Raw genomic sequence first — 12,886 nt, forward strand, 5'->3', positions numbered from 1 at the left:
CTGGATCCCTGGAAGTGCCCACGGCCTGTTTGGATGGGGCTTGGAGATTAAGATGGTTGTGGCTCTGGAGAGGTGGGTAAATTATTTCCATTAATTATTTCTGCATCTGAATAGAGCACAGAGCCTGGTAATAATCCTTTACTTCCAACAGCCATTTTTTGGGGGGTCAGATATGTTCCTATGTCAAATTTAATCATGAATTTAGACATAGATATTGGGAAGAAATTCCTGACTGTGAGGATGGGAAGGCCCTGGCACAGAGTGCCCAGAGCAGCTGCAGCTGCCCCTGAATCCCTGGAAGTGTTCAAAGCCAGGCTGGACAGGGCTTGGAGCACCCTGGGCTAGTGGAAGGTGTCCCTGCCCATGGCAGGAGGGTGGGACTTGATTATCTTTAAGGTCCTTCCAACCCAAACCATCCTGTGATACTGAGATTCACTTTATGAAATGCTTTTGTGCTTCTGCTGCCTCAATATCAGAATGTCACAATAGGGAACTGAGGCACTGCCTGGGTGTCTGTTAGTTTGGAAGATATCTCTGTTCTTGGCTGATGCTGTTTTGCAATGCGGAATTTTGAATTAGAATTTGGAAAGGGACAGCTGAATCCTTTTGGAAAACCTTTCCCACATACGTGGTACCTACCACAATGGATCCAGACTGTGGCTCATGAAGCTACTGCAGAATAAAAAAAAATTTAAAACACTTTTATTTAACTGCCTTTGCAAAGCTTTCCCATCCTTTCTTTGTCCTGTATGTTATGTGTGCTTTAGGTTATTGGGGTTTTGGGCAAGTTCTTCTTTGTGTCTTCTTGAGTCTTTTGCCCTTTTGCCACTCTTGCTCAGGCTGCTGCAGGTTGGGTTCAGAGCTGGAAGGGGTGAACTGGGGCTTGGACTCTTTCCAATAATCTGGATTGGAAGGAGGGCTGGGCTCTGAACTGCTTTTTTCCCTCTGAGATGACTAACATTTTTTCTTGAACCACTTCTCACTGCTGGTGCTTTAGCAATCATTTCCCCCACGAAATCTCCTAGGAGCTTCTGGGGCCTTTTTCCCCCCTCTTCTTTTTACAGCAATTTAAAGCCCTTTTATTAAATCTAAACCCCACTGTCTGATAGTTCACCCCTAAGCTATAATTACCCAATATGAAGATGCGAGCACAAAATAATTTTCTAGGGAGGTTTACACAAAAGGGAATAACTCATTCTTATTTTTTCCAGTCCTTTGAGAAAATCTATAAGAGGAGGAATAAAGGGAAGAGTGATGATAGAGCAGCACAGATACAAACCTGATGATCTTACTCCGATTCTGTCAGGGTTTCTGCTCCAGTGGCTTCCTTAAAGGAGCATTGTCAGAAAGAAAAATCACATTGCTGGAAGTGGCTCGTGCAATCAATCACTGGCCAGCGAGGGGATCAGATGGATTCCCTTTTGAATTCAATCAAAACACACTTCAAAGGCATTTAATCATATTTTTGGTGATTGACTCCCTGGCACAGGACTTTTGTAGTCCCACAAAAGAGAGGCTGAAAGACAATTATGCAAGTTATAAACTCTTTCTGATGTAGATACTAAGTCCTTTGATGATTGTGTTTTCCTGGGCTGGCCTTTGGGCAGATTGATTTACAGCAAATAATGGCTTTTTGTTTCTTCGCTGCTAGGAGCATCTAAACCACACTTTTCCAACCTGTGCAGTGCCTGGGATTATTGCTAGAGGTGACAAAGAAAAGTGTGTCTTCATACAGCAGTGACATAGGAGAAAATCCTGAAGGTCCATACATTGAAGAAGGTGTTTTATTCCCTTTCTCTGGAGCTAGAGACCCAAATAACCAGGCATTTGTATTTCCATTTTCTTCGGGAGACCGCAGTGTCCCATTGCACTGTGACAGCCCTTATCAGCAGGCTGAGGGAGCAAACCTGAGGGAGATAAATACACCAGGAGCAGGTATCCACTGCTTTGTGGGAAAGCAGGAATGCAGATTAAGTGGTTGTGGCTCAGGAGAGGTGTATAAATAATTTCCATTAATTCTTTCTGCATCTGAATAGAGCACAGAGCCTGGTAATAATCCTTTACTTCCCACAGCTATTTTTGGGGGATCAGATATGTTCCTGTGTCAAATTTAATCATGAATGTAGACACAGATTTTGAAAAACATCAGAATTGTTTGCCTGTTTTCAAGTTGCTTGTCTTAGGGAGAAAGAAGAAAAAAAGTGATTCGTGTCTCCTCAGTCAGCCTTGTTGCTATTTCCAAATGACTTTAAGGAGCATAAAATCTCCCTGTGTTTTCCCAATCACACAGTTTTCCTTAGCTCACAGCTGCATCCCTGGGGGAAGCAGAGCTGGTTTATCTGCAGATGTCAACAGTGCTCACTCCTGGGGCTCACAGTGGTTTTTAATTTCTCCATTTTCTCTCCATCCCAGCACTTTTAGGCAACTCCTTGGCTTTCCCCTTCCCCTTTGCAGCCTGATGTTCTGCTCAGCCCTCAGTCTGATGTTCAGCATTTCTTCCTTCCCATCCCTGTTCCCAGCAGGCGTTTCCATGGTGTGGGAGTGGAGTATTACATCCTTCTTGTCTCCTAAGTGTGAAAAAGCTCTTTCCTTCAGGAATTAAACAAGCAATCCTCCATCCCCTTTCTGGTGTATTGGCATCTTACCTTAGCCCACAACACTGGTGTCTATTTTACCCTTTAATGGTACTTTTTACCTTCCCAGTAAGGCATGAACAGATGGTAGGAGACCTGGTGGGGTGTGTCTGGAGTTCTTTTGACTATTCCCTATTGCAGATAGCTGCAGGATTTTCCAATTTGAGGCTGTAGGGATAGGCACAAAATGGTGAAGAATAGTTCAGTTCTGACTGTGAGGGGAATGTTGATGGGAACATAGAGTTTGCAGGGTCTGTCCTTAAATCCATACTTACAAAAGAAGGTGGGAAGTGCCCGGGTGTGTCAGGTTTGCTGTTTTAATCATATTGTGGCACCAGGAGATGCCAGGCAGGAAGGGCACACAAGTCCAGCTGCTTTTATAGAATCCCAGACTGGTTTGGGTTGGAATGGACCTTAAAGCCCATCTGATCCCACCCCAGGGACACCTTCCACTGGACCAGGGTGCTCCCAGTCCCATCCAGGCTGGCCTTGGACACTTCCAGGGATGGGGCAAGCATTTCCAGTATCCTCAGGTGCTGTGTTTCTGTCACACCCTGGCACTGGTAATACCATTATTATGGTAATAGTAACATGCACAGGGAAGTAATTACAGAGTGTCAATGAATTAGGTCGCCCCTGAATGGGCTTCAGATGTGAAATAGTGGGGTTTCAATCAATTTGTGGCTATTTAGGCAGCCTCTTGACTCTTCCCTTCATCCTTTCACTCCAAGAAGGACAAATGGGAAACATAAAGCTATCAGAAATCAATTAATCTGATCTGGGAACACGCTTATTAAAATGCCTTACTTACAAAGATCCAGATACTCCACAGCAGAGCAGAATTCGGGAACGTTTGGATCCCTGATCTGTGCATTTCTGTAAGCTTAGCCTGTTTGCATTACTCTTTTGTTTGGATTACTCTTTTGTGTGTTTGGATTACTTTTTTGTTTGGACTACGAGCTTTCTATTTGTTTTAGGGTAGTTGAACCTTCTTTAGAAGCTGTTTGACCTTAAATTGCTAGTGTGCACATTTAATTCTCAGCCCTAATATAAATCTAGGTGGATCTTCTGGAATTTAAGAAATAAAAACCAAGAAAATGAGAATGGCTTTGTGAAATGTTTTCCAACTTCAACAGCTGAAGGATGTTGGATTTAGGAGCTCTAAGTGAAACTGGACTTGATGTGAGTTATGGGGGAGAGCCTGGTGTGCTCCAGAGGCGATTAAAGCTCAGCCATTCCAAGAGCTAATTACACTTGGCACCTGCCTCCCGATGTGATCCAGCCCTTCCCCCTGCAGGGTTTCTTCTTCCTCACCTCTGATGGCAAAGGGCCCCCGGGCTCCCCGGGCTCACCTCTGCTCTGTGCTGCTGGAGCTGAGCCAGCTGTCCGGGGGTGCCTCTGCTCCGTGCCGTGCTCCCCAGGGCTGCAGGAGGTGTCCCTGTGCTGTGTCCCCAGCCCTCGCCCGGCTGTGCCTCTGTTCCCGTGTCACAATATTGACTTGCAAACGCGGCGCTTTTGGGCCAGTTGCTATGGTTACCCCTCGGCATGGAGACTCCAGTCCCCGGCAATACATTCCCGGCCTTAATGAAATGCGCAGCGGCGTGTTCGACTTGTAAACCCGACGTGGATATCGCTAAGCAACATCCATCCGTGATTTGCCATAATTACTGCTGCGAGCTCCGCACCGTTGAAATGCCGGAGCGCGAGGCTTCCTCCGTCCCTGCATCAAATGTTTTTCTGCAGTCGCTTCAGTCTCTCAGACCTGTGGTGTTTCATAGTCCCTTCACAGATTCAAAGAACTAAGTGTGACCTCTTTAAATTATTCACACCCTCAGACCCCTTCTCTCCAATCTCCTTTTCTGTTTATCTGCTGTTTCCTGCTCATTCAGTCCCAGAAATTCATCTTAAAGACCTTTGATTCTTTTGCCCTAGATTTAAAATGTGACTCCAACTCATTTCCTCCAAGCTGCTTCTTGTGTATTTGAAAAGATCTAATTCCTCCAACCAGTGTTGCTGTTGAATTCAAATGTGTGTGTGGAGCTGTTTACTCCAGGATCTGCTCCAGGAGGAGCTGATGCCTCAAGTCTTTTAGAATCCCAGACTGGTTTGAGTTGGAAGGGACCTTAAAGCCCATCTTGTTCCAACCCTGTGCTGTGGACAGGGACGCCTTCCAGTAGACCAGTAGACCACCTTCCAGTAGGTGGAAGCTTTGTGCTTAGAGCTTTTATTTAATATCTATCCTGAATAAGGTGTTTGTCCACCAGTTTGAGAAGTAGAATAAAACCAGGCCCTGTTCAGAAGTCCACGCGCCAGCCTTCAAGTCAAATCATTAACTGCAGTTGCAATTCTTGAATTACTTGCCTTGTGCAGGCAGTTGGGGTGGTTGGGAATATGTCTCCCAGATTCTGTGCTGCTCAGATTCCTTGTGTTCTGTGAATATTTTCCGTGTACAGCACCGGAGCTGCCAATCCTAGAGAGGAAGAACTGGTTGATTTATCTGCTCTACGTCCGCAGAGACTACGAGGAGTGTAAGGTAAGAGCTGCCTCCAGAACGTGGGAATTATTTCACTGATGTCATGAAAAAGCAGTTTTCTTGACAGTTTCCCAAGCGCCCTCTTTCCTGACTTCTTTTGGAATAAGGGGACCAAGAGAAACCACAAGTAAAAGGACCTCAGTGGTCTGCAATCCCTGGCTACCTTCAGGATCTGAGGGTGCAGCTCTCTGGAGCAGTCTGTGAGCTCAGGATGTCACTGGGAGGGGAAAAGTGGAAAGACCTCTGTTGTTCCAAGTGATGGATAGGGTTTTCCAGACTGATAATAACACAGTTCCACAGTGCAGGTTCCTCGATGGTACTATAGAGACACTATGAAAACACTTCAGTTGAGGGGAACATTACTGCCAGGTGTGAATAAAAAACATCCTGGGTACTCTTGAGCAAAATTCTTTCATTTTACACATGATCCATGGCACGCTTTAATTCATCTTGGGCTTGGTGAGCAGTTTGGATCTGGTTGTCTGGAATTATAATGGTAAGTGGATGAAGGAAATGGCAAATTATTATTTAACAGTGTGTTTTTTGATAAAATGAACCCAAGAAGATGATGCACCCATGGGCAGGAGGAGGGGACAAAATTGCCATTTTGATTCTGGCATGTGCAGCAAAGATCTGAAAAGACCTCTTGGCTTCTGAAACACCAGGTTGGTCAGGACTTGCCTCTGCTGGAGAGGTCTTGGAGGTGCTTAGGAAATGGGCAGGCTGGAGGAATTTCATTTAGCTCTTAATTAACAGGGCCAGGGAGTTGTATCATTGCAGTAATTTCCTCTCAGATCTTGGTTTGCATGGATAGAAACACAAGCTGGACTTGCCCTCAAAACAGAAAATTGTTTCCCTTTTTTGTGGGCTGACTGGAGTTTCTTGGAGTGACTCTGTGTGTTGATTGTTTCTGTGGTGGGATGTGGAATCACTGAGTACAGAAAAGAAAAATATGTGCAGCTCAGGAAACCAGAGAAAATAACAAATGGATGATATAAAGGCAACTCTGATGTCTCCATGTCTTCATCAGTCATGGAAGCAAGGAAATAGCAGGGGAAAATCGAGAGAAGACAGCTAATAAATACTCCTCTGCTTGGCAGGCCAGCTTTCCTTTTCCTCAGAGCTCACAAAACATTGTTTTTGCAGTAAACCTGGAAGATTCCAGGACAGTTGGGGTGTTGTTAAAATCCATCAGTTTAGTCTCAGTAAGAAAAAAGTGACCTGTTGTGTTAATTAATTTTGGTCTTTCCTGCTGAGTGCTTTGAAATGCTCCCTCTCTAACAGAGTTTTAAAATCTCCCATAGTTTTCAACGAACCAAAAGGCCACTCAAAACTGTTTATTTACTGACATCAGCTCCCCAGAGTGATTTTGACCCTTTCAGAGCTGCTTGAGCAAGGTGCCAGGCAGACATCCCTGAGAGTGTGCAGCTGCAGCATCCCCTGGGATGACACAGAGACTGCTTGGTCTCCTGCCAGTTGTGTCTAAATTCTGTCATCAGCACCTTAAATAAACTTGGGGGAAGGAATCTGGGATTCGAGATCATATTCCTCAGCCTTTTGCTGTGGGACTTTTTAGGGTTCACAGAATTAATCAGATTTCTCTAAAAGATAGCTCTCTATTGCCCTCTCTTGCTCTGAGAATCCAGGTTTATGTAGATGGAACAATCCAGAGTCTGTGAATTGAGGAGATGTTGGTTATTTCTGAGCACAATGTTTTATAATCATGCACTTTGTAAAGATACATAGATACATGTGTCACAGATAAATTAGCAGGTACAGGTGAGGGAAGAGCAGCTCAGGCCTGTTCTTCCTTTTCCTTCCTCTCTTTACGAGTGAGGATTGTCACTAAGAGCTTTCTTTGTCTCAGTAGTTACTTCTCAATTAATACCTTCCCAAGAATAACTTTCTCAATAGCAGTTTTCCTCCCATCTGCTGTATTTGAGGTTCAGTTTTCAGGTCTTTCACTTCTGTTCCTCTCAGAGGCAGGGGATGCTGGTACTGACCATACACATCTGAAATGCCAGATAAACACCAGGTCACTGCTCACCCAGAAATTATTCTTACCCCCCTATATCTCTTCCACTTCTGCACAAAAGAGGAGTCTCAGAGCAGAAATTATGCTCTTGGTTCCTGTCCAGGGTGTTCATCCTCCCAAAGGTGGGACCAGTTGTGACTATGGAATATATCCAACTGCAGCCACGCCACCCCAAACTGGGAGCTGTGTGGATGAAGCCAGCAAGAATTTACATTTTCATCAGGTTTTTCCCCCTGTTCACTCCTCATTTGTTCTTTTGGCTTTCACTCAGCTGCAGTTGCTCCAGTTCAATTTATTTCTTCACAAAGGGCCTGGAGTAGATCCCCTTATCAGCAGAGGATGCTTTCAGAGATGCCTCCTGGCCTTTTCCCCAGGTAGTACCTAATTATCTTTGGGAATAGGAATGAACAGAGGAGTACTAAAAGGGCCACAGTGTTCCTGACACAGAGCTCTGTTGTGTGCACTGTGTGGTTGTCCCAGTCGTGGTCCAGTGCCCTTGTTAGAGGTGGGGTTGTGGTTTTTGTGACTGGAACCAAATCTGTGGAATCAGCTTTGTTAAAATGATGTGAGTTTACAATTTTGTCCTTTTTAGGCTGTCATCAAAGAGCAGCTCCAGGAGTCCCAAGGGCTCTGTGAATATGCTGTCTATGTTCAAGGTATGTCTGAAAATCTTTTTGCTAAAGCAGGTCACTTCTGATTTGGGATACAGAGAACAATACAGGGGATAGGTGAGGGAAATACAGATTTGTTATGTCAAAATAGTTTTTTTCTCGTCTGCTTGCTCCATTTAGTTTTGAAGTTAGGGATTTTCACATGAAATGGGCAGATTAAATGTCCTGTTTTCTCTCTATTTGTCATCAGTTCTTCTTTGGGTTTTGGGTTCCTGGCCTTCAGTGTGTTGGTGTGTGTTTGATTCTGTTACAGATGCATGTTTTCTGTTTGTTACCCACCCCAGGTGATCATTGTCTCACCCTTGCTCTAAGGATGGTATTCCTCTTCCTGCCCTGCCCTCTGGCCCCTAAAATAGATCTCCCAAAATGTGACATTCCAATTCCAAATGCCATGGTGGAGGACAGTGGAGATTTGCTGGCAGGGACATCTTGCAGCCTGGAGAGGCTGGGGAGGGGAGAAATCCAGATTGCAGCTGTACAAGCTGTACAAGCAATTGCCCAAGGTTTAAAGCTTAAAGCTTTTGTCCTGACCCCTGAATTTCCCCAGGCACACAGAGTCCTGCCCTCAGACACAAAACTGTGGGTGCTGCAGGAGGGGAAAGCAGCAGAGGAGCGTTGATGTGATGGATCTGTACTCCCCCTTCTTTCCCTGCTGTCAGAGGCACGTTTTTCCTGCTGAGAATGGATTCATTTGCCTGCTGTATGTTGTTTTACAGCTTTGATATTTCGCTTGGAGGGGAAAATTCAAGAATCTCTTGAACTTTTCCAGACATGTTCCATTCTGAACCCTCGAAGCGCCGACAACCTCAAGCAGGTGGCACGATCCCTGTGAGTGGTGTTTTATTTGTTGTTTCTCTTGGATGTGCCGCCCAGGACCTTCCATGCTTTGTTTTTTCTCTTAGGCTGCTTAATTCCAGACATGTTTCCTCCTTATCAACACTTGGCTCGGCTTCCAGAAGCGTGGGTTGTTCTTTAAGCAGAATCTCTGTTATCTGCCTGGCTGCTGTTGTGTTTTCTTTTCCTTGGGCTTCAGGCAGAAAGGTGATACTGATTTCAAGGTCCAGAGCTACAAGTGCTGACCTGAACTGGGCAGACTTGCCCTACAGACCCTTTCCTGTTGCTGAATGTTGTGTTAGGGCACCTGTCTCTTTCTTTGGAGACAAAAGCAGGCTGCAGAGCCTGGGCATTCGTTCCTTACATCCCCAGTAGTGTCGGGATGGATGACCTTGGTCCTGAGAGGGAGCAGTGCTGAGATTGTAAACGTCTCCTGCAGATCTCTGGAGATACAGCAAATAAGACAATTTCTCACTGGCAAAGGTGGTAGTGGCTGCACAGCAGGGTCTGAAAACAGGAAAGACATAAGAATTGCAATCCTTTTGCAGGTTTCTCCTGGGGAAGCATAAGGCAGCCATTGAAGTGTACAATGAAGCAGCAAAACTCGATGAGAAGGACTGGGTGAGTGTTCAGGGGGTTGCAGATCCTTGTAATAGCTGCAAACTTGTCCCAAGCCAAGGTGAGCTCACACTGCCTGTGGTCTGAGCCTGGTTTGGATCACAAGAGCCAAATCCCATGCCTTGGGGCAAATCCCTGGCTTGGGGCACAGAGAATTGAGCAGTGTGTTGCCAAGGATCAGTTTTAACATGACCACGTCTGTGCTTTAAGGGAAATATGGGGAGAGTTTGGAAACCTTGGTTATTAAAACTTGCTTGAGTAATTGAGAGAGCTTTTGTGATGCAAAACATCATTGAAAATACAGGAGCAGTGATTAAATTAGCTCTTCTGTGTAAAAAGACAAAAAGAGAGAAAGAGCATTGCAAAGGGAAGGGTGTGACAGTGGGTGAGGGAGAGGCCATGCCTTGCAGCCTTCTGCAGGTGCCTGTTTTGCCTGCAGAAGTGTTTCTGAAGTAGGCTTGCAATGTGTGAGCTCATTCCTTTGTTTGTCAGTACATCCAAAATTCAGGATACGAGGGTAGCTTTGGTGTTATTCAAATTACCCTGTACCAGACGTCTCAGAAACCTTTTGTATCACCAGTCTTTTTTCCACCTGCATTTCCAGTGCTTGGCATGCCTGTAACCCTATTTACAGCCCAGCAGGCAGATGCCAGTGGGTATTTTGATTAGTTATTCCCCATTCCTGGCTCAGCCCTGGAAGCAGAATCAGACTGTGCTCTTCCCTCATTCTACAATCCACAGCAACCTGGAGTCACCGATTCAGTTCTGCACAGCTGGAGAGGCTGCGTGGAGGAAAGCAGGTTGATGGGGAAGTAAGAGAGTTTCTAAAGGTCAAGGCTGTCTAAGCTGATGAATCAGTGAAATGCTCACCAGAATAAAATAAGAAATTGGGAGAACCTTGCTTTTCAGGGATGTGGTGGGGTGGAGAAGGTGCCTTGTGTTTTAAACTGTGGGTGAGGATTTAGGGGCAGGGGTGCTCCCTACAGTGTCACCAGAGTGTTTAGGATCCCTAAGGGATCTTCTTACCCTGTGCAAAATTGTTTAGGATGCCAGAGGGATAGCAGATATTCCAGTGCTCAAGTTGTGTTTTGGAAAATGAGGCACATCTTCCAGTTTTGTCCAGCTGGGTTGGACACTGTGCGTATCCTACTGATGTACAGCCAAGCTGAGTCACCCATGAGGGCAGCAAGTTTTAGAGGGTGACACCACGATGAAGAAACCAGTCTGTGCTCCTTGTTCTCTGAAGAGAAAATGTCTGATGTCTCGAAAGAGATTTGTCATTGCTGTGGTTTTTGTCTCAGTGGACTGTGATGTTTTGTGTACAACCCCACTTAAGCTCTGTAGGTGCCTGAAGTAACTGGAATTTATAGATTTACTTGCTCTAAAAAGCAAGAAGGGTGTGGGCAGTCAGGGCTCTCCTCCTCTGGGTCAGTGTTGTCAGATTTTATTTCATACCTTGTGCTGATTTGGCTTTTTATCATGCAGGAGATCAGCCACAACCTGGGAGTGTGCTACATGTACCTGAAACACTTCAACAAGGTAATGTCAGTGGGAAGCAAGGAAGCATTCCAGAAATTTCACTGTCTTTGATAGCTTGAAATGGATCATTTGCAGCAAGAGGTATCAAGAAAGTTTTTTGCTTCGGTGTTTTGTTTTTGGGAGCAAAGGTTTGTGAGCTGTCTCTGTTTCCATTTGTTTGTTGAATTACTTTGAGTCAGCTGCAAGTCATTGAGGTTGTGTAAAGGGAGATCAGCCTGTGGCAGGGCCAGAGGCTTTTCCTGAAATCTAAGATTTTTCAGAGAACATTTCTGGTTTTAAAGGGAATGTTTGAGAAACCTCAAACTAGACAGAAAATGGGCTGTGCTCCAATAAGAGCTGCTTCTGTGTCTGAGCCCTTTAAAGGCAGACCCAGGAACACTGCTGGCTTTGTAGGAGCAGCAATCTAGGTCCATCCTCTTGAAGCAAGAGAAGGGTGATGGTAAAACCCCAACCATTTCCCCAGCTCAGACTGCTGCATCTCATGCAGAGAGTTCCCGAAGGAAACCTCAGCTCCTTGGGTCTGGCAGGACTCAGAGGGAAGGAGTTATGGGGTTGTTTGCTGGAGGTGCAGCAGGTCCCTTTTTCCTCCATGGGAAGGTTTTGCTCCTGTGCCTGAAGCTCCTTTTCAACTATACCTGGAGTTAGTAAAGGAGTTTTGGAGTTTGAAATGCAGTTTTATTCCCAGGTCTGAGCGTGCCATTCCCAGTTCCTCACTTAACAATCCCCTGAGTGCTGGTGGTGAGCACTGAGCTGTCTCTGACCCAGCTACTCTAAGGGAAAAACCAGCATTGAGACCCTTTTTGTTCCCAGTTTGGCCAGCTCCTCCCTGCTGTTCTTGCTGGTGGGGTGCTGTGGCCCTTGCAGCAAACCCCAGCTGTGCTCCCTGTTCAAGGCATCCCTGTGAAAAAGCAGCCTCTGGAGTGTGGGTTCACACTTGGGATTTGTTTCTGCACTAACACCTTCCAACCTGGGACTTGCTCACACCTCCACTGCGATTTTCGCTTCCTGACTGCTGGAATAAGCATTTTAAGGAAGAATAAGCTGCAGAGTATCAGTTCACCCAACAAATCCAGAGCGTCCCTCAGGCCAAACAAACTCAAATCCAGGAGCAGGCCCTTGCTCATCTCCTCCCTGGGAGGCAAATGCCTCTTGCTTGGCTTGAAGGTGTTGCCTTTTACTGCCCCTAAAAGCAGGTGGCCGCTGGTGCAGAGCTTGTTCCAAGGATTAGCTGGGCTGGAGTTTGTGTTCTCCAGGTGCAGGGGATGTTTGCTGGCTGTCCTCCTTCCCTGGCTGTTGGGGATTACTCATGAGCTGTTGCTTTGCTGAGGGCTCTGTAATCATTTATTATTTTTTCCTCTCTGTGGTTGTGTTTTTAGGCACGAGACCAGCTCAACAATGCCCTGGAGCTCAACAGACACGATCTGACCTACATGATGCTGGGCAAAATTCACCTCCTGGAGGGGGAGATGGATAAAGCCATTGAAGTATATAAGAAAGCTGTAGAGTAAGAAATATCCCTTTTTTCCATCTGCCCATTCCCATCCTATGCCAGGAGAAAATTGATTGGTGTCCCAGATCTGAATTGAGGCCATGATTAAAAAGCTAATGGTAATTACAGGGGCTCTGAGCAAAGCTGGCACTTCCAAGCACTTCAGCTGTCTCTGCTCCTGCTGACAGTGTGGCAGGGTAGAAGGGAGCTGTTGGAAGGGCTGCCAGAAAAAAAAAGTGGAATAACAAATGGATGGAGATGCCTGGGAGCAAAGTGATCCAAAACTGACTTCATCCATGCCAAAGGTTTTTCTCCCAAAACAATGTAACCCTGACTGAACACCCAAAATCCCTGCCTGGGTGTCTCTTGCTGCTTTCCCTCAGAGCAGTTTGTGGCTGAGGGAGATGTGCTGCTGCACGGGGAGTTTCTCCCACCCCATCACTGCTCCTCAGTGCCCACCTATCCTTGTTTTAGGGCATTCCCAAGCATTGCCAGTGCTTTCAAATGTAGCTTGGCCATGGAGGCCAGCCCTAG

At 45.9% G+C, this 12,886-nt stretch overlaps 1 protein-coding gene across 4 annotated transcripts in view; it reads left to right on the forward strand.

The window, feature by feature from the left end:
- The window catches only part of BBS4 (Bardet-Biedl syndrome 4), a 36,242-nt gene that overhangs the window by 11,651 nt on the left and 11,705 nt on the right, over positions 1-12,886 (forward strand). For 2 of the 4 annotated variants that reach the window (XM_038146606.1, XM_038146605.1), the window contains exons 3-8: positions 5,087-5,166; positions 7,794-7,857; positions 8,589-8,700; positions 9,255-9,327; positions 10,810-10,863; positions 12,240-12,367. In XM_038146606.1, the coding sequence (XP_038002534.1) occupies positions 5,087-5,166; positions 7,794-7,857; positions 8,589-8,700; positions 9,255-9,327; positions 10,810-10,863; positions 12,240-12,367 (511 nt within the window). Of the gene's footprint in view, positions 1-5,086; positions 5,167-7,793; positions 7,858-8,588; positions 8,701-9,254; positions 9,328-10,809; positions 10,864-12,239; positions 12,368-12,886 lie in introns of those variants that run through there. The other 2 variants (XM_038146607.1, XM_038146608.1) reach the window with 2 other exon arrangements.

This window comes from Motacilla alba, chromosome 10 (genome assembly GCF_015832195.1).
Source record: "Motacilla alba alba isolate MOTALB_02 chromosome 10, Motacilla_alba_V1.0_pri, whole genome shotgun sequence".
In the NCBI taxonomy this organism is placed as follows: domain Eukaryota; kingdom Metazoa; phylum Chordata; class Aves; order Passeriformes; family Motacillidae; genus Motacilla; species Motacilla alba.